The sequence below is a fragment of the Solanum dulcamara genome, chromosome 8 (assembly GCF_947179165.1).
Source record: "Solanum dulcamara chromosome 8, daSolDulc1.2, whole genome shotgun sequence".
Classification (NCBI taxonomy): Eukaryota; Viridiplantae; Streptophyta; class Magnoliopsida; order Solanales; family Solanaceae; genus Solanum; species Solanum dulcamara.
In genome coordinates, this window is record NC_077244.1 from 22,491,433 (window position 1) to 22,514,881 (window position 23,449).

The 23,449-nt window shown below is 35.9% G+C and overlaps 2 protein-coding genes across 5 annotated transcripts; one reads left to right on the forward strand and one right to left on the reverse strand.

Moving 5' to 3' along the window:
• Positions 1 to 881: 881 nt before the first annotated feature.
• Positions 882 to 16,291, forward strand: LOC129901414 (UTP--glucose-1-phosphate uridylyltransferase 3, chloroplastic). Of its 4 annotated transcripts, none has more exons than XM_055976578.1 (17): positions 882 to 1,711; positions 2,896 to 3,070; positions 3,154 to 3,303; positions 3,401 to 3,562; positions 3,669 to 3,841; positions 3,951 to 4,017; positions 4,399 to 4,565; positions 8,513 to 8,671; positions 10,676 to 10,767; positions 10,867 to 10,961; positions 11,837 to 11,974; positions 12,156 to 12,251; positions 13,677 to 13,751; positions 13,828 to 13,919; positions 14,001 to 14,163; positions 14,491 to 14,572; positions 15,826 to 15,956. In XM_055976578.1, exons 1-16 carry the CDS (start codon positions 945 to 947, stop codon positions 14,566 to 14,568), a joined length of 2,649 nt encoding a protein of 882 aa, XP_055832553.1. In that variant the 5' UTR covers positions 882 to 944; the 3' UTR covers positions 14,569 to 14,572; positions 15,826 to 15,956. The 4 variants fall into 4 exon arrangements, with proteins under 4 accessions (XP_055832553.1, XP_055832551.1, XP_055832554.1 ...); XM_055976576.1 differs by having other exon boundaries at positions 885 to 1,711; positions 14,491 to 14,551; positions 15,826 to 16,291; XM_055976577.1 differs by having other exon boundaries at positions 887 to 1,711; positions 11,897 to 11,974; positions 14,491 to 14,551; positions 15,826 to 16,291.
• A 1,111-nt stretch (positions 16,292 to 17,402) lies between these two features.
• On the reverse strand, positions 17,403 to 19,445 carry LOC129900907 (U-box domain-containing protein 1-like). The gene has a single exon (XM_055975989.1). The coding sequence runs from the start codon at positions 19,443 to 19,445 to the stop codon at positions 17,403 to 17,405; it is 2,043 nt and encodes a 680-aa protein (XP_055831964.1).
• Between the last annotated feature and the right edge of the window lie 4,004 nt (positions 19,446 to 23,449).

The following is a 23,449-nucleotide window of genomic DNA, read 5'->3' on the forward strand; positions in this document are numbered from 1 at the left end:
CTAATTTGGGATCAAAGGTAAGTCTTGGTAAAGATACGACCATAGACGGACCAAGTTGCCTGGTGATATTCACTTATTTAGGAGACCAACAACTTAGGTGAACTCAACTTACCGATCTTGCATGTTACACACTAACATGATTACTACTATAAGGTTCCACTAAATTAATGATTCGTGGGAACATTGACACCCTAGTTTCATCTTTTATTGAGTTCAAACACATTAATCTGCTACTTGTTACTTGCAATTATTATAATCGATTGCTTTTATACAAATCCCCCTTTAATAGAAATAATATGACTAAGAGCATGAATAATAACAATTAAGCTAAGTCTGAATCTCATTTCTCATGGAATCGATGCTAACCTTTGTTAGGTTCTTTATTTGAACAACGACTGCTTTATACTTCTTTTAGATATGTAGTTTGGGCGTATCAGACACCTTTCGAATTTCGAGATTCAAACAAGTCTATCTTTGACCATAAATTTTCATATATTTTTTAAATATTTTTGAATTGTCAATTATTGTAATTTATAGTATTTTTTTATGTAGTTTACAAATATATAAATTTTATTTCAAAATATTTGAAGATTACATGCTCAAATTCCACAAAAAACAAAAATACCACATACACTAGGACATATGAGTAATATTTAATTTTTCTGATCAAATAGATGAAGAAGAGAGCAGGTCGTGAGAATGAAGACGAGGTGGAGTAAAAGAAAGTGAAGACCCATCAATATAGATTATAGTGCAATGATGAAACTATTCACTTCTTTATTAAAAAATTTCCATTCAACCAAAAAATAATAAAAAAAGGAAAATACGAGCAACCAATCAAAATCATGGAGAAGATGTTGATGATGAGGCGTCCGACGGTTATTTGGACAATGTTGTGGCGTTTGGCTCCTTTGCTTTAAATATCCTTCCTTTTCCCTCGGCATATGCTTCGCGAATCTCCCCTTATTCCCCCCTCTCTTTTCCCTTACAAATTCTCACTCCAAATTCAAAACCCGCTGGACTGCTTACAACCTTCTCTCTCTCTAATGGCGTCCTCGACGCCAGTGCTTCAGCAGCATAACAACCTTCTTTTCACTTTCAGCTCAAAATATACCAAGTCACTTTTCTTCTTCAACTCTTATAACTCTTCTCTTAATTATGTAACGAAGCCTCTAGCCTCTACATCTTCTTCTTTGTTTTCATCGCCATTTCAACCCTCGCGTCCTTTAGTTCGACTCACGCGCGTTTCCACCGCGCCTGTAGAGTACGTGCCACCAGCACCTGACTTCGATTTTCACAAAGAAATCGCCAGGTTAAAAGCTTTGAAATCGAAGCTTGATAATTGTACTAATTTGAAGGACAGAATCAGAGTAATTGACTCTGATAGTCGTGTAAATTCCTTTTTCTATTCGCATAAGAATTCGTTTTCTAGGGTTTTCGAGACTTTGCATTTGGATAAGCATGAAATGTTTTTGCTTAAATGCGTGGTTGCTGCCGGGCAACAGCATGTTTTTGGTGATGTTTGTACAGAGTTTGACGCCACAAGAAGTTCACTGAAGAGTGCTTTCTATGCTTTGGCGGAGATGATTGACAATTGGGATGTAAATGACGGTATCCGTTGCCGTGGTGTTAATGTTGAGGCATTGAGGTCAATGTTGAAAATTATTGCTGAGGTTGAGCGGTTTTATGATTGCATTGGAGGAATAATAGGGTTAGTTCTCTATGTTTTACTTCCATTGGACTTTCTACTATTAGTTGTTAATTTCAACAACCTGAACCTTGGACGCTGACCTACAAGTTTGTATCCAGACTTTTGATATCCTTAACTAGAGTATAATAGGTGAGTGCCTGAACAGTGACAGTAGTACAATGAAAGGAAATAACAAGTTACATTTTCCTAGTGAGTAAGGGCTTTATAAACTGAAATTTGTAGCTAATATTTGAAGCTTGTAAATAAACAATTTTAGTTACTTCCTTAATGTAGTGGGGGGGGGGGGGGGAGAACCACGAGGGTCTCTGCTTGAAAACCCAGCGGGGGGAAAAAGGACTAAGTTCTTTCTTCCAGTCTACCTGAATCTTGGTGGATCACGAACCTTGTGTTGGTGGGAGGTAGGCGTGTAAGCTGACATGGACACCATCGTCATTTAAGAATAAAACCTTACTATCTATTGTTATGCAATTACGAAGATAGTACTTATTATTAATGAGCATATGGAAAGCATTTCTGCTCAAACTGGCTTAATACTTTTGCAGAATTTGATTTAAAATTATCAAACATGTTGCTGTCCAATTCAGTTTTTCAAAGTTTTTAAATAATATAATGGAAGAACACCAAGTGTTCAAAGTAAATTCCTTTTACTAGGTGGTTCAGTTACTGATTTTTGTGGACAAACTTGAGATAGCATAAATTGTGTAAGGCTACTTAAGTACCTCCAACTTTCTGGATCGCGAAGAGTTTAGTGTTTATTCTTTCCAGTAAATGTTAGTTTCCTTATGCTATATTCCCTTCATCTCATTTAATATTTGCTGAGCTTTCATACTCTGATAAGTCTGATTAAGTACCTTCAATTTTCTGGATATAAAGAGTTGAGTGTTTTCTTTTCCCCGTAAATGTTAGTTTCCTTATGCGGTATCCCCTTCATTCCATCTAATATTTGCTGAGTCTTCATACTCTGATATCTTTTGCCAAATAAGCTAGCTGCTAGTATTCAACTTTATAGGGTATCCTTTAAGCTTTGTACACGAGAATCTTTAGAAATCATAAAAAATGATTTTCTTTTATTTAGTTTCAAAAATAATTTGTCATCAAACCTTCCCATTGTTGATCTATTTATTGATATGTTCCAGAGCTTTTTAAGCAACTCATGCTAATGAAATACAAGAACTTTGCTGCAGGTATCAAATCATGGTCCTTGAGCTTCTTGCTCAGTCAACTTTTGAACGACCGTGTCTGTCCCATAACTCAAATAATTCTCTCAAGCATGACATAACAGAAATTCATCCTCCAAGTGTGCTTGATCTTTCTCAGGATTTAGAATATGCATCTCAAGCAGCTATATGGGGAATTGAAGTTAGTCAATGCACTATATTTTTATAGATGTGAACGCATGTAATTCTGGCATTCATCTACTCAACTGTTTAACTCTTTTGAAGGGTTTGCCCAATATGGGCGAAATATATCCTCTTGGTGGCTCGGCAGACAGGCTGGGTTTGGTTGACTCAAACTCAGGTGAATGTCTTCCTGCTGCAATGCTTCCATACTGTGGGCGTACCCTATTAGAAGGTCTTATAAGAGATCTTCAGGTAATAGAAATATCCTTATCAAGTTATTTCTTTCTGCATTCATAGTCTTCTAAATCAAATCACAACAAAGATGATGATATCCTTCAACTACTGTAAGGCTAGGGAGTACCTGTATTTCAAGTTATACGGAAAACAATGCATCACTCCAGTTGCAATTATGACAAGTGCAGCAAAAAGCAATCATGAACATGTCACCTCACTGTGTGAGGGACTCCGCTGGTTCGGAAGGGGAAGATCAAAGTTTAAACTTTTCGAGCAGGTAAAAGTTTGAATGCTTTCCGTTCCTATGACTCCCTGAATTGATCTGTGTTCTTATATATATTACATAATTTGTTCATTTGGTGATTTAACTTGTCAATTGCTAGCCTCTTGTTCCAGCTGTTAGTGCAGAAGATGGGCAGTGGTTGGCTAGTAGACCATTCAAACCTGTATGCAAGCCAGGTGGTCATGGAGTGATCTGGAAACTTGCTTATAATGAAGGTGTTTTCCAGTGGTTTCACGATCATGGAAGACGAGGTGCAACCGTGCGACAAGTCAGGTTAACTTCAGATTTACAACTGTTTTTAAAAATAATTACTAACTTTGAATAAAAAGAGATTGTGTTATAATCTATGTCTTGAATATGGTTGACATTCTTGACTATGCAGTAATATTGTGGCAGCTACAGATGTGACTCTTTTGGCTTTAGCTGGAATTGGTTTGCGTCAAGGAAAGGTAAGGAATTATACCATGTCAATTATTTTAAAAAAACCATGCAATCTGGGCAGTAGATAATTAGAGAATTGGATTTGACTGCAATCTATTCTTGATATTCCTGGAATAGGACTTGCTGATTAGGCAATATGAATCCTTTTACTTCATGATTTTAGTGCCACCTTGGGAAAAACAATTCTCTTAAATATTGGATCAGCTGGAACAGTTTATAGAACACAAGATATGTTTTAGACAGTAATTTGCTCTTGCTTGGAGAAGCCAGGACAAAAGTATATTTTGGCCTCGCCATGTTGACCTTATGTCTTATTTCTTGCTTTCTCTAGGCTGGAATCTATCTGTTATTTACTTATTATATTCTGTGGTCAAATCCAAAATTTCCAGAAACTGGGTTTTGCTTCGTGTAAGCGAAATGCTGGTGCTACTGAAGGCATAAATGTTCTTATTGAGAAGAAGAATCTTGAGGGGAAATGGACTTGTGGTATATCCTGCATAGAATATACTGAGTTTGACAAGTTTGGAATGACAGATAATCCCCTTTCTTCTTACAGGTACTCTATGTCCTTTCTTCTTTAAATTTGAATGATTTCTTTAATTTGATCCTTTGGTCAGCTTATCTTCCATTGACGAGTTTTAAAATGATGACATCAAAATCAGCATATGTAAAATGTGTCAAAACGAGTTTCTGCTTGTGACGGTAGCTTTAGCATTCTGATCGACCTTGTATGTAGTCTCCTTCAGAGTACCAGCTGATGCTTAGAATTTCCTACAACAAACTGATGCCGTCATTTGTAGCTTCAGGAATCACTTTTTCAAAATAGCTTTTAATTATTGATACTGAAAATTTCCCTGAACCTGACATTATGTCCATGATTTGAGATTGGTGATGCACGTGCATAATAAGAATGAAGACCTTTTGGCAATCAAGTACAGACAAACAGAATCCAATTCTGATGCAAAAATTCAAATTACGGTGCTCCTAAAAATTACCTTATCCTCTCAGTTTCTTTTCTGGAAGTTTAGAAACTAATTTTATGTTGATGATATTAAACTCGAGGATTTATTACAGCATCAAGACTCTTATTGCATGTGTGGAGAACCTATCACTATGGTAGTTCATTCTCTTGATGTCCATTGGGTTGATTCTAGGGCATCTGTGGTGCAAACGACTTACCTGTGGTCTTAAACATGCCGTTGGATTTTTGTGATTGTAAAAGTGTCACGACCTGAAATCGGCTAATGATGGTGCCTACTATAACCCCCCAATAGGCAAGCCTAAATCCCTACGCCAAAGACAACGATATAACAATGTAATGAAATAAGCGGAAGATAACAGTTTAATAGAAATAACTAAGAAGAAGTGGAAATAGGAATAACAATATAGAGTAGGGCCATAGTATAGAACTGTAAATACGATACACAATATACTAAAGGGGCCCGAAAGTGACCAAGATGACAAACTAACCCAAGATCGTACCTCAGACCTGATGTCATCGCTATAGGAGCTACTAAGTAAAGGAGAGCTATATATACAAGAGAACTGACAATCCAAATTTACAAAATATAAGTCCATACAAAAGTGGGAAAGTAGCAGGTCTTTGGACTTCAAGAGCTCACCTTGATCCAAGTCTGTGACAGCCACAGGAGATCAAATGCTCACAGAGGGTGGCTCGTAAGCAGAAATGTAGTATGAGTACCAAAACATGGGGTACTCAGTAGGCATCATAGGCTGACCGACCTCAAAAAGATCATATATATAGTTAAAGGAGTGTGATAATTGATAGTGCTACAACTACAATTTAACAATTTCAACGAACAATAAACAACATCGAGGATAGTGAAGGTCATGCACTAACAAACAGGTAGCACCCAAATACACGAAAATCACAACTACATAGTAGAACAAGATGACGCAATGCGATGTGGCCAAATGCGTAAAAGGAGAAGCCCGAAAGAACCCTCGAGCTGCTTGAATAATACCTCAGACTTGTTAGCAGATGAGATGCAAGTGAAAACATAACTCGGAATTAGTTTGCGGGCCTCCCCGGAGTAACTCCTCAAGCTTATCAGAAAAGTACTTTTGTTTTCTCCACAATCTTATAAATTCAATGATTTGCCCGAACTTGGGCCTTTAATGTGAAACCAATAGGAATAAGCAAAAAGTCTGTTTTTAAGCCATAAAAATCCAAAAGTGGTATACTTCCTTTAAAAACAAGTTCCTTCAAGTTAAAAACAAGTATTCGCCTCCTCGGAGCCCCAAACAAGTAGAGATAGTGACAAAACCCTTTTTAAACGAATCAAACCATCATTTCTCTCATTTCCAACCACGACATGCTGATTACCGAAATCATGCACATGAATACACACCAAAACACTGTCAACCAATCTCAAAGAAACCAAGTCACACCACACAACAATCAGTTTAACACCCGTCATAGAGCAGTAGTACTAACTTGGAACTCTAACTAGTCCAAGTCCAAGGTCTTAGGCCCAACCAAACAATAATAAAAGGATAAAACTCGAGAAGTAAACACAAAGGCATCCAAACATTCCAAAGCACTCATACGCATATAAAACTAAGTTCCATATCACCTTAAAGCATTCTAAGGATCTAAACAGGTCAATCAAGTCTAAGGATGAACCTAAGCTAAGGCTTATCGGCTAAAAGCGAAGCTAAATCACCCGAAAATGGCCAATTTCTAGACTAAAGATCATGCAAGCCTAAATTCTCATCCTTACACTTTCCTAATGATCATGCTACTCATTATATATAAAAACCATCTAAGCCAAGTCTAAAAACAAGAAGCCACAACCTATCTCAAGGCCGAAATCGTACCCGAACCTCTATTATAGAACTTTTCCTTTCTAAAGAGCCTCCGAATGGTGCCACACTATCAAATTACCGAACAGAACATCAAAACAAGACAAATGATACCCATATTGCATATAACAAATTCAGAACTAAAAAGAAAGGGTCAAAATATGACCTTGGGACCTACGCACGAAGTCGCAAAATCGACTCCGCCTTAAGGTTCCAATTAACTTAAGGAAGTTGTGCCACAAAAATGGGCACAACCCGAACAATAATCAAGCCAAATCAGTCCCACTATTATTTAGCTTAAAAGAATAAAAAATGGAGAATTTAAAGAGGAAATTGATAAAACTTGCAAGATTTTAGAAAGAATTATTGACTACAAGACGCGCCGACGCAATCCCCCCAACAATATCCCAACCATTCCCACTGAAATCACCAAGAAAAAGAGCTTCAAATCGCATTTGAGACTTTGTTCTTTTGAGAAATGAGATCTGAAAACCGGGCTGATCTTTTATAACTGCCAAGCATATTTTACTCTCCGTGAGCGCGGAGGTCAGCATCACTGGCCCTCTGCGAACGCGGCAAAAGGCCCGCTAATGTGGAGGCTAAGGGCTGCACACTCCGCGAACACTCTGCGAACGCGGAGCTCCTCACGCGAATGCGGAGGACAAATCATCCCCCTTTCAACGAATGCGGCCAATGCCCCTTGATCGCGGAGAAGGTGCAACACTGCATCAACAGTTCACCAAGTTGGAGAAATGCCCCCACGGGGGCTCAGGATTCGTTCGAAACCCCGTGAACACAAATATACTATGCGACCCAATCAAAATTGACATTCCAGACTCAACGAAATCGACAAAACAACCAACGGAGGTTGTCTCGTTAGAATGTTGACTCAAGTCAACACTTACAAGGCAAACACCAAAAAAAAACAAATGCTACAAACTCATCCCGATCACCTCGGGATTCAAGCCAAAAGGTCATTCTAGAACAGAATTGACATTTCGGAGCTAACCGCGCTGACGGAATTCTCATCCGTGCGCGTTTTCTGCGAATGTTGACCGAAGTCAACCTTTGGCTAAAACTTCAAAATTAAAATGCCTAACGACACAAACTCAAAACAAAGACCTCAAAACCCGAACCAACAATTCTACTAGACCAAAATGACCCTTCTGGAGCTGATGGAACTGTTGGAATTCTCATACGACATCAAAATCTCCAGATGGTGACTAAAGTCAACTCTTCCATTTCAAAAGCCTCCAAAAGGGAAAAACTTGCTCAAAACTCACCTGGCCTCCTCGGGAAGCATGCCACCCAATCCAGTACCACACAGAAGCTACAGAGAGGGGCAAAATAGTAAAAGCACGCAAAAACACAGAAATGACCATGAGGGTCATTACAAAGAACATATCATTAAGGGTATAATGCGAAGTTTAAAGTTGAATTGTTTTCAATAATAGAAAGGTGTCGTTCTTATTTGAACACACTAATAAGGAAATAGTGCTGGATAAAATGGAATTGGGGTAGTATTGTATTAGGCGTGAAGATGGCCTCTCTTGTAACTATAACACAGTTAGATCCTTAGTTTTTCATCCTTCTCTCCAACTTTTTAATGAAGATATTATTATAATTACTCTTAACATTGTAGAAAATTCTTACTCCGTATCTTCGTCCTTTGTTAAGTTTACAGGACGAATTTCCTGCCAATACAAATATTCTATATGTTGATTTGCCCTCTGCTGAGCTTGTTGCTTCAAGTAATGATGAGACTAGTTTGCCTGGAATGGTGCTTAATGTGAAAAAGGAAATCACATTTGTGGACCAGTTCGGAAGTAAGCATAGGTAAGATATACATCTTCTGGGTGTGTAGGCTATTATAAAGGCCTCTTTTTCTTTATTGATTGGGACATGTGCTGATTATGAAATTTATTGCTGATAGATTCCATGACTACAAAAAATGCATTGAACACCAAACATGAAAGTATCTTGGTTTGTTATAACTTCCAGTGCACCTGCATTCTGTTTTACACTTTAGAATTTATTGATCATATAAGATTAAAAATGTTTCCTGCATGAAATACTTCCAGCTCACCTGCATTATTTACTTTTTTAAAATCTGTGTCAAATCAAAATAGGGCAAACAAATTGAAACAGAGGAGTAATTCTTATTCTTTACACCTAACACATCTATTTTCTCTTCCCATTAATATTGCAACACCTTGGTCAGAATTTTGTACAATTCCTATCTAAAAAAATGCGTCACTTTAAACAATCAATATTTTAACGAAAATTGGAAGGCCTAAAGATTCTGGTTATCCTCACAATAAAGCTAATTACATTACTGCAGGCCAAAATTGGAAAGGAAAGAAGACTTCCATTTCATTTTTTATGAGGAACTACTGAACTCAATCACAAACCAAAGGAATAGACTATGGCGAGACCCTTTCAACAGCCATCTGTCTTGTCCGTCTGAATGATGGACTTGATCTGAATCGTCGTTCAGATTCAAGTTGCTTTAGTACTGATAACGAACCACAAGCCCTAGCTTTTAAACCGAAGAAAGGGCTGGAGTATTACACTTGTTCTGCTTCGATAGAGGGTCCAGCCTTTAGAAACTAACTATCTTCTCTTCCCGTCATTCACAATTTTTTTGAACCGTATGCTTGGATGCTTACTTTGCCTTTTTTTCTTCCGGCTTGAAATTCACTTGTTTATCCGTAATGAGCTAGCTTGTGACCTCTCCTCTGAACCCTATTCTTTTCCAGTGTCAGATGCATGTTACACTATTATTTTTATTTAGTTACTTCATGAGTTACCTTTATAATAAAAAATAGTTACTTGCGAAATATCTGAGGACTGAGGGAAAAGTTGGTATATTGAATTTTGTTTGACTACTAACTTTGATGTATGATCCTTACGTTTTACTGGACTAGCACAATATTTTGAAATGCTGGACTTAAAGACAGATGATTGTGTCTCATATATAGCCCTTCCTATAGTTTATTCTTGGGGACATGTGCATTGGGTATAAATCTGCTGTCAAAAAGGTTTGTCTCTGGTAGTTCCCAGTTGGTTCGTGCCACCATTTCTTTTTGAAAGAATAGGGAGTTGTAAAGTCTCTATGTAGTTCTCGAGTTAATTTAATTATAGGAATTCTCTTCTGCAACATCAGTTTGTTCTCATGAATATATATATCTCCTCTAGTAAACTTTGTATTGTTATAGTGCCATGTGAAATCATTATCTTTCTGTTAGAATTTTTAGGATCAAGACAAACTGCCATCACTGTCACTCTTTCCAAAATAATGAAAATTGAATTATAGCTGCAAAGCTCAAAAAAATCAAGATTTTTGAGGACAACTAGAAATTATTAAAACTCTAAGACATCAACTTCAAACCACTCCAAAACTGGTAAAATTTGGAACTGAAAAGAAAAAATGAAATGACTGCACTGTTTAAAGCACTCAAGGAAAAGGCTGAAATGGGTCCTCAAAATATATTGCCTAATCTATGGCGGACTATTAGTTATATTGCGGTTGCATATGAATGTAGATATTTACAATGGACATTGAAAAGCTTTTGCATTGAAGAGGCATATATTTGTTCACACTAGAATGGGCATCTATCCATGCATCCATGATTCTGAAAGAAGCATCTACGTAGCCTTCTTTCTTGGATGTAGTTACCTTTTTTAATTTGTCTATGCGAAGTTTTTATCCTTGCTTTTGGAAGTTTTCTCATCGTATTATCAATTGTTTCCTGCAGTAGCTTCATAACTGACTGAGTTCTCAGTTCAGTAACAATACTTCAGTTATGCTAATACCAAGCATTTTACTTTCTATTCCAGTGTCCGAGGTGGTCGTCTTGAATGCACAATGCAAAACCTTGCTGACAACTTTTTCAATACATGCTCATCTCGATGTTATGATGGTGTCGAAGGTCTAACACGGCTATTTTGAGTGAAGTTTTTTTTAGCATATATCATAAACCCTCTGTCTTGATGCAGTTTTGAATGAACTGATTTTGCTTGTATTGCAGATGAACTAGATACTTTTATTGTATACAATGAAAGAAAGAAGGTGACATCATCTACCAAGACGAAACGTAGACAGGGTGACAAGTCGCTTCACCAGGTTCTACATAATTTAGTAGCTTCTTTGAGTAATCCGGAACATACAGCATGTTTTCCCTGATAAGCAAGTTCTTGACCCAAGACAATAAGCAAACAGTTTAAGTTTTTTTTACCACAATTGAAATGTGATATAAACTGTAAGCTTGTAGATGTAATGATCACACAATCTAACAAAGTAGAGCAGGTGTGTTGCCATGCAACAACCGCAGTATCTTCACATATTTGGTCTAAGAAGAAGAATCAGGCCAGCATATGAAGGAGCCTGTTGTGAACCTAAAATAAATAAATGTTCCCTCTGTGACAAAATTAGCAGAACATAAAAATGCCATATCTGCAATCTCTTTCAAGACAACACTAGTGTGCTGAACATTTTCAGGCAAAGATTGCATGTGTTGTACTCTAATAAATGCTTGACTAATTTGTTTACTGTTGATATTATCAACAGCCATTGCACTTTTTGTTGTTCATTTTGGGTTTCAAATGATTCAGATTGTTTATGCCCATTTGAACATTATTTTGTTTGAGTTGAAAAAACTGAGTATTTGAAGTTGAAATTAAAAAGATTATTTGGAAGTTCAATTTGCAAAAACATCTATATCCAAACGTCTACTTAAAGTATTTGATTCACTAAATGTGTATAAAATACTTTTTTTTCTAGTGAAGTAACAAATTATGGACATTCCAAAGAAGAAATGTTCAAATCAAAGGTAATGAGGTTGAACATAATTAACTCGTTATCAATTATATGAGCTTATTTGCAGCTGAGGGGAAAAGAAAATAATGGAAATATATTTCATGTAATGAGAGTCAAATCCCAAACCCTAACATCACAGTTTTAGAGAATATTTAATTTAATGGCTGCGTTTACTTTTTCAGAAATTAGATGAGATCAGAAGTACTACTATGCCTCATTGGAATCAAAATTGTTCTTTGCAGACTCCAGATGGATCGCTGTTGGATGTAATGCGCAATGCCTATGATATTCTTTATCACTGTGAGATAAAACTTCCAAAGGTATATTCTTGGGCTAAACTTTCGTCTTTTGTGTCCGTATCTCTTGGAGTACTATTACCTAGTTTCTTGAACTTTGTTAGTGTGTGACTATTAGTGAGCAATTTATTCCAATCTGATCCCTCATTTACCTGTTTTTTCTGAAGTTAGTACACTTCTTTATACTCTTTTTATATATCTACAGATTGAAGGTAACGAAAAGTATGTTGACTCTGGGCCTCCATTTCTAATTCTTCTCCATCCCGCTTTAGGCCCCCTTTGGGAAGTAACTAGACAGAAGGTAATCCAGCAATTTCCTTTCTGTTAGGGGTTGTTTGGTTTGGATGCAAGTTATGCTGGGATAAGTTATGTTGGATAAGTTATACTGAGATAAGTTATGATGGGATTAGTTATGCTGAGAGTAGTTTTTGTTGCTTGTATGGTTGGTCATATTCAAAGTTATATTCATTGCATAATTTCTAAGAATAAGTTGTTTGTTTACGAAAATACCCTCCGTCTTATTTAACTCTTTTTTTTTTACATTTCTTTGAAAGATTTATTTATTCATTCCTAAAAATAAAATTTTCATCTTGTTTAACTTAAATATTTTTATTTATGCATTTCCATGATTATGCCACGTGTTTTAAAATTAAATTTTCATCTTATTTAACTTAAAAATAAAACTTTCATCTTATTTAGATTTAAATAAAATTTCCTTCTTATTTAACTTAAATATATAACTTTCCTCTTATTTAGCTTAAAAATAAAACTCCCATCTGTTTAACCTAAAAATAAAACTTTCATTTTAAGTTTATAAAGTAAAAGAAATTTTGTTATTAAAATTATCTACATTTTAAAGTTATCTACATTTTAATTGATATATAAAATATAATTTTTAAGTTAGTAATAAACTATTTAATTAAAAATATGTAATTTAGTAATGGAGTGAACATTTTAAGAGAAATCAAAATATAAATAAACATAAGAATCAGACTAATAAATTCAACTTATAATATATTCATAAATAGAAATTGTATTTATAAAATGTAAATTTTTAATAGAAAAATATATTATCAAAAAAGCAACAATTAATTAAAGTTATGAATGTTATTATAAATGTTTTTAAAAATTATATAAATATATATGAATGTAAAAGTAGTGTATAAAAGAGAGTTTAAGAGGGTATTTTTGTTATTTTACATCTTTATTCCAGGATAAGTTATCCTGGGATTAGTATTCCATCCCCAGGGAGGGATAACTTATCCTTTACTAATTGTTAATCTTGAGATAAGTTATCCCAGCCTTTGCAACCAAACAAGGGATTAAAGGCCACTTAAAAATTATCCCGGAATTAATTCCTCTTATCCATCACACCAAACGACCCCTTAAAGTGTTTCATTGACTTGCATTGTTTTAATATACTTCAGTTCTCCCTCATATCTTGAATTTTGCCCCCAGAACATAGAGCTGTGACTATGATTTGAAAATTGACCTTAAAAAATGATGTCTGGACCTTATTTATCACTGGACATACTACTGTTTTCTTCCCTGACCATCTTCTACCTTCGTTAAAAATGCTAGTAGCATAATTAATCAATTACGTCGTTCAAGTTGGAAAACAGAGTTACACACTCTTTGTCCTTCCTTGATGCTTAGGAGCTTAGACATGGGGCATGCTTTACTATCCTGAAAGTTGTAACCTTTTCTTTTGCTTTGTCTCTTTTAGTTCCATCGAGGTTCTATCTCTAAGGGTTCAGAATTGCAAATAGAGGTTGCTGAGTTCTTGTGGAGAGATGTGCAGGTTAGGATTCTTGGTTCCTGCGGCAGGCCATACTTTTCTGCTTGTTATGACCAATTTACTTGGCTTTGTTTTTCAGCTTGATGGGAGTTTGATCATTTTAGCTGAGAATGTTCTAGGTTCAACAAGGATTGATGATAATGGTGAAACCATTCTTGAGTATGGAAAAAGGTAATGATGTCACCTGGTTGTTTGATTCTTGAATCTACTAGTTTGAAAGACCTACATTTAATGACAAAATCCTTTATGTAGGTGTGGGAGATGTAAGCTGGAGAATGTCAAGATATTGAATGATGGAATTGATTGGAATGCAAGAGAAAATTTATACTGGAAGCATGATGTGCAGCGGTTTGAGGCAGTGAAAGTGATACTTCATGGAAATGCAGAATTTGAAGCAGTGGATGTTATATTGCAGGTTTGCTTAACTTTAGATTATATGATTAGCATTTGAACATGCAAAAATGTAGTTGTGAATTCTTGTTGTACTTTGGGAGTTAAGATATCACTAACTTATGCAAATAATACCGTGTTAAGTTATATGTTATAGACTTATAGTTTATACTGATAATTTCCTTTGGTCATGCTTCCATGATTTGGTGTTTCTGTTAGAAGGAACTTGAAGTATATGGTTTACATGCCTCCTTATTATTCATGAATCATGCCCTATTAAAAATCCCGTTACTGTGCTTTTTTGTTTTATCAGATGCTGAGATGCTTCTTTATCTTGTTTTTCTGAATGCAGGGTAGTCATGTTTTTGAAGTTCCAGATGGTTACAAAATGAAGATAACAACAGGAGATTCAGGTTTCCAGAAGATTTGATCTAGTATATGCTTGGTTTACTTTTTCGTTATCGTGATAGATACATTTTTATCAATGGTAGCATTAAACTGTCATGCTACAAAAATCACTTTAATAACTTACTATGTTTAACCAATTTTCTACTTAGGTATGTGAGCTACCTTTCCATGAACTTCCTTCTCTCCCTTGATTACAAAGCACCACAATCTAAAACTGTCAAAAGAACTGTTTGTTATTAGTAAAGCGCTAAGGCCCTATCTATAGTAAGGGGCCCTTTCTTGCTCGTTAGCGCTGTGGTATTTTACATTAGAGTTTACCAGCGATAGGTAGCACACCCAGTTCGCTGGTCTCTCAACCCAGCGGACCCATCGTTTATACACCTGCTATGAGAGGGAATCGTGCCTTCAAATCCGTGTACGAAACCGTGCTATCACTTCTGAGATAATCAAAAAACTGATTTTGATAAACCAAACCAAACAAGCCTTGTAATGCAGGTTTTAGGTATTGTGCTTCTGGACACTTAAAGTAATTTGGACATACTATTATTAATAGAGTTATTCTTTGCATCTTTTCACATAAACATCTTCTTAGTGAGGTTTTTGTTAAACTATTAGAAAAAATGTTGCACTGGTGAAAGCTGACAGAGTATATATGTACCTGCATTTATTACCGGAAGGTCTTGTAGAACCCAGGCACATGTACCAAACTTTACTAACATAGTAGTAGTAATTACATTGTGTATACAGATATTAGTGTACGTTCATTCTCAAGCACAAAAATGTGGGGTAAATAAAGGTCATCCTGGCAGAGTGTACATGTATCTAGGTTCTACAATGCCTGAAATTAGTAATAGATGCAGTTGCATCTGGGGTAAATAAAGGTCAGTCTGATAGGATTTGAGAAAGGCAGCTTGAAAAATGCAAGTTTCCTTGGGCCGTATGCTTAAGTTGGAAAATGATCTTAGTGATATATATTTAGTGCACTTCCCAGATAACTTTCTGACTTCCAATTGGGTGAGGTATTCCCATCTATAGAGAAGTTGGAAACGCGATCTGTTCTTGGGTGCATTCAATGTTTAAACGTAAATGATAGAGAAAATCTTTTCTTTCTTATATAATCCTTCCATTCACACATTTTAGTGTACATACCTGTATATATGTAATTACTGCTACTGTGTTGGTAAAGTTTGATACTGACTCGCGTAAATTTAGTGTCCGTTCTTCTTTTTTTGGTTGAAAATACTGAGTTTTGTTTACTAATTGTGTTCCTGTCATTCAGGGTTAGCGGTTGAACTTAAACCTATTGAGAATAAGTTGATGGAGTCTGGAAGCTGGTTTTGGAACTACAAGATAATGGGCAAACATGTTCAGTTGGAATTGGTGGAGATATAGGAGGATTGACACATACCTACCCACTTTTGTGAATCATGGTTCACAACTGGGGCTTGTAACTGGTTCAGGCTTGGTTGAACAAAAGTTGAACCGCTCAACTCTCCATCAGTATTGTGATAATGAGTCTTAATGCCATAAAATAACAAATTGAGGCTGCTTGTATTTAGTTGTAAATCATGTGCAAGCACAATTTGACAACTCTTAATACCAGTTGTATATTTTCTTTACTTTTTTCCCTGTATAAATGTAAATAATTGAGTTACACTCCAGGTTTTCTGGTCATTGTTGTTTACTTCTTGATTTCTGTAACAAAATCGATTCTATGAAGATAAATGCCAGTGGATCTATGTTTACTTTATGTTTCTAGGTTGATGGGAGTTGGGGATAACCTCTTCTCTTTGGACTGAAGTTGCAGTGCTATTTTTTTAGGAAAAAAGGGAGCAAAGCAACTTTAATATGAAGTAGTTGCAGATTTTTTCTTTCCACGGCAAAGGTCTAATTAGTGTGTGAATTGTGAACGCATTGTCATAGATTATGTTGGTAAGAGATGAAGCTGTTTCTATCGGGAGTCAAAGTTGGAGAGAAGCATTTTACTCCCTATTCTTACCATGTTTCTGCTTTGGCACTTCATTCTCTATCTGGTGATCGCCTCTCTGGTTACTAAAGTTAAAGCAATAAGGTTTCATCGCTGTCAGAGGACCATGAAATGCAATTATATTTCGAACTGCATGATCAAAAGTTCTGTTGTCTAATATCCGTTTGTGTTCTCATCTGACTATCATTCGCACTTTGGCAGTGCTTTTGCTGAATGGACTTTTTAATCTAACAAGACCAGGGTCAAATATCAATATATGGTGAAAAATTGGCCCACCTGGATTCTCTTCTCTTTTTCATAGTCAAAACAGAAGATGGTTTTTGATGGAGCAACGACAACACAACTTACCCAATGAAATCTTATTAAGTGGGGTCTGGAGAGGTTATAGTTTATGCAAGTCTTACCACTACCTCGTGGAGGTAGAGTGATTGTTTCCGAAGGATTCTTAGCTCAAGTGCATCAAATCCAAGTTAAAGAAACAATGCAGAAAGTATAGCAATTAATATTAAAAATAGTGTAAAGTTACAAGAAAGAACAGTAACAACAACAACAGAATAGTGTGATAATCCAAAAACAATAAACAACATATGACCAGAACTACAAAGGTACGACTAATACTGCGACAGGCCTAAGCCTTTGGAAGGCGAGACAACTCTCTACCCCAACTAACTTTCTACCCTAATATGCTGAAACTAATTATACTAACTCATAATAATTTGCATTTCAATGTTGCTTTAATGAAGAATGGTTTTACAACTCGATTGAATGTTATCAGGTTTTAGGTGAATAGAATAACAACTAATGTGAAAAGTATTTCCATCCATTTACATTCTTGTTAACAGTGTATTCATTTCTCTAATCTGTCAGGCTTACTGAGATTGAGAGCAGCATCTATTAAGTAGTCTTAGGAGAGTATCAGCCTTTCTTCGAGCTCTTAGAGAGCCATCAGCAGCCAAGCTCTGGAGAGAAGGAATACTTCTTGAATTCATCAGTAATTTTCCCGCTATCTCCTCTCGACTATCCTTGCAGAGTCCTAGAAGAAGTGTTATCGAATGATCCTTCCCTTTTGAAGATCCAAATCTCAATAGATCAACAAGAAGAGGCACCAACATCCTACTCTTTCTTAATGCTTGTAGCCCTTCGTTGCAGCCCAAGACGAGGGCAAGAACCGCCAAGGAATCATCAGTTATACCAGCCTTGTCATCCATGAGAAGATCAATGAGTAGTGGAACAGCTCCAGCAAGCACTATACTTTGCCTATTGGCATCATAGACTGCAAGATTAAAGAGTGCAATAGCAGCATCCCTCTTCCCTGCTGTAGTTCCGTCTTCTAGAAGTCCAACCAAAGCTGGAATGGCTTTGGTACGTGCCCCAATGATTACCTTGTATTCGTCTATTACAGACAAGCTGAAGATTGCTGCTGCTGCATTTCCTCTAGCTTCCGTTGTTTTCCCAGATTGGAGAACTTCAATTAAACTGTCGATAGCACCAGCAGACATAATCAGGATCTTGTTATTCTCATGTATTGAGAGGTTGAGCAAGGCTGTGACTGCATTCTCCTGAATTCTTGGATCGCGGGAACCTAGCAGAGTCATCAGAAATGGAATAGCTCCAGATTCAGCTATGATCCTGCGATTGTCCATGCCAGATTTTGCGAGCAATCTTAGCTCATATGCTGCCTGTCTCTGTATAGCTGGAGACCCTGTTGCCAGTTTCCCAACTAAAAACTCTGCTGTCATTTTGACAGCATCTGTGGAAGCTTTAGTAGCAGAAATGTAGTCAATTGCCTTGTCATATTTCTTAATCTTACTGCAGCTACTCTCTGAATCTGAAGGAGTTAATGTAGGTTCTGTTATTGGGATGTTGTTCTCTTGGCACCATTGTTGTATTAGACTTTTCAGTGCGTAGTTGGGAATTAGAGCCATATGTATGAGCCTCTGCCCACTTTTTGGACATGTGTGGTTCCCTGAATTTATCCACTGAGCGATTGAATTTCGATCATAAGTATGCCCTGATGCTACTATCACCGGATCCCTTATCAAGTCAAGTGAAATTGGGCAGCGTAATTCATCAGGGATGTCGGAAACCAGCGAATAACATGAGGAGGATTGATCAGGAATAACATTCATCGGTGCCGGCTGCTTCAAATTTTTTTTAATCATGACGTGCTCTTCTTCCAAAATTGCAGTTTTTGACAAGGAGATCAAGGATATTAGGCTGTTGATATTCGAGGCGGCGATAAGACCACCCGTACCTGCCTGTTTCTCAGCTTGTGTCTGTAATTTTGAGATCTCTTCCTCATAGTCCAATGAGCTTCTCAAACCAATGCTATTGAAACTCTGTTGCACTCTCTCAAAGTCAATGAGGCCTTTGTTCTTGCTTTTCCTGTCACAGTTAGTAGCCATCAACTGGAGAATCTCTTCCCTTTTCTGAATTTCTCGGGGATCAATGAATAAATTAGCCCTTTTCGCCTGCTTGTGAAGAAGCTCCACTTGCTCCTTGGTGTCAACAGTCACATTAAGAAATCTCAGAGGTAAAATGTCAAGTGCTTTGTCCATCTCCTTGATGAGTGCATGAAATTTGTTGGAAATCAATTCTGTTTGCATGAGGTTCCACAAAGAGCTTCCTTCTTTGCAACTTTCTATGAGGAGCTTTATCTTTCGTATGACACATGAAAGTTCAGCTAAGCAGAGGATGGAGGATGGTGGAAGTAGTGCAGCGGATGACAATGTTTCTTGAATTTCTTCAAACAATGAAGAAAGAATCTTGATCCTTCTTAACATAGCTGAAATGTTTTTCATCTGTACAAATGGAAGCTTTTCCATTGAAAATACTTCGTTAGAGATGTGAATAAGTGCTTCCAGCAAATTCCCAGTTGGGGGATATACTGAGGAGACTATGAGTTCATTCATGCTTGGACGCGTTGCTGTTTCATGACTTGGCAATATTTAAGTTGTTAATTGTAGAAACTTTCTAAATTCTGCAATCATGACTTTTTCTGCTTGTACTCGTCTGTAGGCAACAGTTAGCTGGCTGGTTGAAGGGGAAAGCAAATGTCTTAAATTGCTGCCACTTGGACGACATTTCTAGGCTGCAGGTTTTAATATATGTCCTTTGGCTAATTTTACATTCCATATTGTGTAAATGTCAAATGAAATAGAGGCATCCGCCTAAATGCTTACGTCTGTTGGTAGCCCAACTTTCTTATTCAAAAATCCCTTGGATTTAATGTAGATTCTAGTATTGACCTTTTCTAGCTGCTAAAACTGGATTTTCCGTTTTGAGTCTAAGTTTTGGTCACTCACATTTGTACAAGTCATTATTACCGTTAAATTGACCCTATTACACTACTAGGTAATGTCAATTCTTTCAACCAAACTTGATATGGCAATAATCTGTTACAGCCGTTTAGCCCCCTTTAAAAGACGGATTCTTGATCTCGAATTTGCATTTATTTTTTATACAGGATATAGCGGCTACATGTTCTCCCTCCGTGGCATAATCGTTCGACGATAACCTTTGTAGCTAGAGATGCGGGGGCGTATCTTGGGGGCTCCGTGGCTTCACGTGAATTCATGCTCCCCTTTTGAGATCATATATAATAATGTTATTTTTTAAAAAAAAATTCTTAAACATAGATGTGTGAACCCATACTCAAATTATCATATAATGCGATTGATGATTGGGTGCACCTCTCTAAGTGAGGTTTGAAAGTTAAATCTTACATCTATCTTCTTCTTTTTTCTTTTTTAATATAGAGCAACACCTCTTTAAGTGGTTGTTGGTAACACTTTGTGGCATTTTAATTAATATATTTTTTGTTTGCTTTTAACTTTCAAATTTTCAAGTCTATCACATTGAAAATTCCTAATTTATTTAGTATTATAATGGAAAAACTACACAAAATAGATTAATTGTAAAACTATTTATCCAAATTGGACCCAACCCAAACTATTTACCCTTAATAGACTCATGACCCAAACTATTTACCCTCTTACCCCACTTTCTCCCTTTTAATTTTGCACATGACGTCACCATCACTGCTCCTCTTTGATACCATGAGAATATATTATACTCTGATAGTATCAAACAGTTTCTTCTTGATATCATCATAGTATAATATACTCTAATGGTATCAAACAATTTCGCTGAAACACTTTTTCTTCCTTCTTGATACCATCAGAGTATATATATATACTCTCATGGTATCAAATGTGTATTTACGCCAGTGCCCCTTCCCATGTTTCTCTTTGATACCATCAAAGTATATTATACTTTGATGGTACCAATCAATTTATCAAGCAGTTTTTTCTTGATATCATGAAAGTATATAATATATTCTGATGATATGAAGAAGGAAGAGACAGTGCTTCAGCGAAACTGTTTGATATCATCAGAGTATATTATATATTCCATGTTATCAAATGCGCTAGATAGTTAAAAACAAGGGTGTCACGATCCAAGCCTAGGGCCTAGACGTGACATGGCGAATGAGGAACCAGAAAGTACCTCAAACAAGCCTCTTAGCATTATTTTAGCCTTTCATAGGTAATGACGATAAATGAAGAAGCGGAAATCATAATAGTAAATATTCAACTTACATATGTCCAACAATACCTCTAACTATTAGATTTAACGGGGCTAAGACAAGTCCCTAACTCACCCTTAATCATAATAGAAGAAATACCATAGTAAAATATCTCAACATATCATAAGCTAGAAATATAAAGGAGTATTGTTCCCAGAACATGGGAACTCACCAAAAGTAGTCTTCAAACGAAGTCTCAACTAGCCACGTGGAGGAGAACGAGGAGGAGCACTGATCCCTACATGGTGATATCATGTAGGCAAAAGAGTATGCGTTAGTACTTTGAATGTACTAAGTATGTAAGGATGCATGAACATTGAGGAAACATTAAAACATTTATGTAATAAGGAACATAATTTAATGTATTCATAATAAATCATATAAATATCCTTTAAAACATTAATTTTGTGGGAAATTAACCATAACCGACATTTAAGACCATGCGAGCTATTACATGGAATCCAACATAACCCCCTACGTTGGCCGGGGAGACTACTTGCCAGGTAGAACTCCGTCAACTTCATTCATTTCTTTAACTTTAACTTTAAGGGCTATTTATGGATCCATTAGCCTAAGCCTACAAGGGCTCCTATGTTGGCACATAGTTAATGAGACAAGAGGTTGCTACTAGGATTCCCTTACCGAATCCCACCTCAATGCCTCATTCGGTGCTAAGTCAATCCCATGGAATAGTTTAATACTTCAAAATATTCATAGCATATAACTTGAGAATTCAAACATCATATTCGGTAGAATAGCTCATTAAAACATTTGATAATTCAAATATGCAAGAATTGTCCTTATTGCACAAAGAATCCATCATTCATATTATTCCATCATTCTTTCATTTCATAAGACTCTCTTTTTGATCATAGATATTACTTTCATAAACATTTATTTGGAGTCAAAGCTTTCAAGTCAAACTTTATTAAAAACAAAGTAAAACTAGGTGGGTTCAAATCACTTTAACTTGCAAATATGTATGTAAATAAATATACATAAATACTTTAAAATCCATTAATCAAAAATCATGCTTTAAACAACCCACCATGAATTTCAAGAGCCTTTAAATAGATAAATAGAGGAATTACTTGTAAACCATCAATTCATATATATGAAATTATGTTGCATCAAAATAGAGCAATAATCATTAGTTTAACCATGATTCATACTATTAAGTAAAAATAAGAATTTACCATAAGAAAATATTACTTGAAATCTAGATATTTAATTGAAAGAATTTTTGGACTACATGGGTGGAAGAACCCATGGATAAACACACACATAACTTAGAGTAGAGCTTAAAGAAAATAAATATAATTTATCATATAATCAAAATAATTTAGACATGAGAGTAGAAGGAATACTCTCATTGAAGCCTTACATACCTGGAATCCGAAGCTTTAGTCGGTACCGAAAGACTTAATGAACACTCTTGAGTCCTAGCTTCTCTCCTCGCCGGAACATTTTGTGTACTACCCGGAGTATATGAATCACCGGAATAGTATTTTTTCGCTACTAAGAACTAAAACTATATTTGAGAATGTGTAAAGAAGTGTATAGAGAGAAGATTTGCTTTGAGAAAGCTTGATGAATAAAATGAGGAAATAAGGTGGGTATTTATAGGTGGGAAAGAGGGACCTAACAATAAATAAAATAATTATTAAAAAAAATCTGAAAATTTAATGGAATATATTGATGTCATGGATGATGTTAAATGGAGGACAATTTATGTCATGAGTGATGTCAAATGTATCTAGATCTTTCCATGGTAGGTGAGATGAGTTCCTTTTAACAGAATACTCTTTTTTGGAGCTGCGTTTGAATAAGATAAATTCCTTAGGATTTGGTGTATTCATAAGAATTGTAGATATGGAAGTCTAGTTTCATATCGTTCAAGAATCAACCAATTTGGATAAACCTACAGTGAGATATGATTTTTCTTCTATAAACACTCCTTTCCGTCACAGCATCCTACCTTACAAAAATTTATTTATTTGACCTACTTATCCTCCGAAACATAAAATATGATCTTCACAAAAGTTGTAGGTAATAATCTTGTGGTTACTCAGAAATTTGAATCACCCAATTTGAATATTCCTATGAAAAGTTATGCCCAAAATACAGAGGTTGTATCATATTTAGGCGAGAATTGAAACATCGTATACAACGTTTTTAGGGGATGTTACAAAGGGGTATGAAAATAATGGGTATCCAATGGTAAATAGTTTCTTTTTTTGGGGGATATAACAATAATTATCCCTATTATAATTTTTTTATATAATTAAAACAAATGTGTATATTAAATCTAGTAGTACCGAATGTTAT

What these genes read in the sequence shown, in the direction of transcription:
- LOC129900907 (XM_055975989.1), bottom strand. Translation starts at nt 19,445, where the DNA reads ATGAATGAACTCATAGTCTCCTCAGTATATCCCCCAACTGGGAATTTG.
- LOC129901414 (XM_055976576.1), top strand. Translation starts at nt 945, where the DNA reads ATGCTTCGCGAATCTCCCCTTATTCCCCCCTCTCTTTTCCCTTACAAA. An exon ending in GTCTTATAAGAGATCTTCAG is followed by an intron (nt 3,304 to 3,400) that starts GTAATAGAAATA and finishes AACTACTGTAAG; the next exon opens with GCTAGGGAGTACCTGTATTT. An exon ending in GCAACCGTGCGACAAGTCAG is followed by an intron (nt 3,842 to 3,950) that starts GTTAACTTCAGA and finishes TTGACTATGCAG; the next exon opens with TAATATTGTGGCAGCTACAG.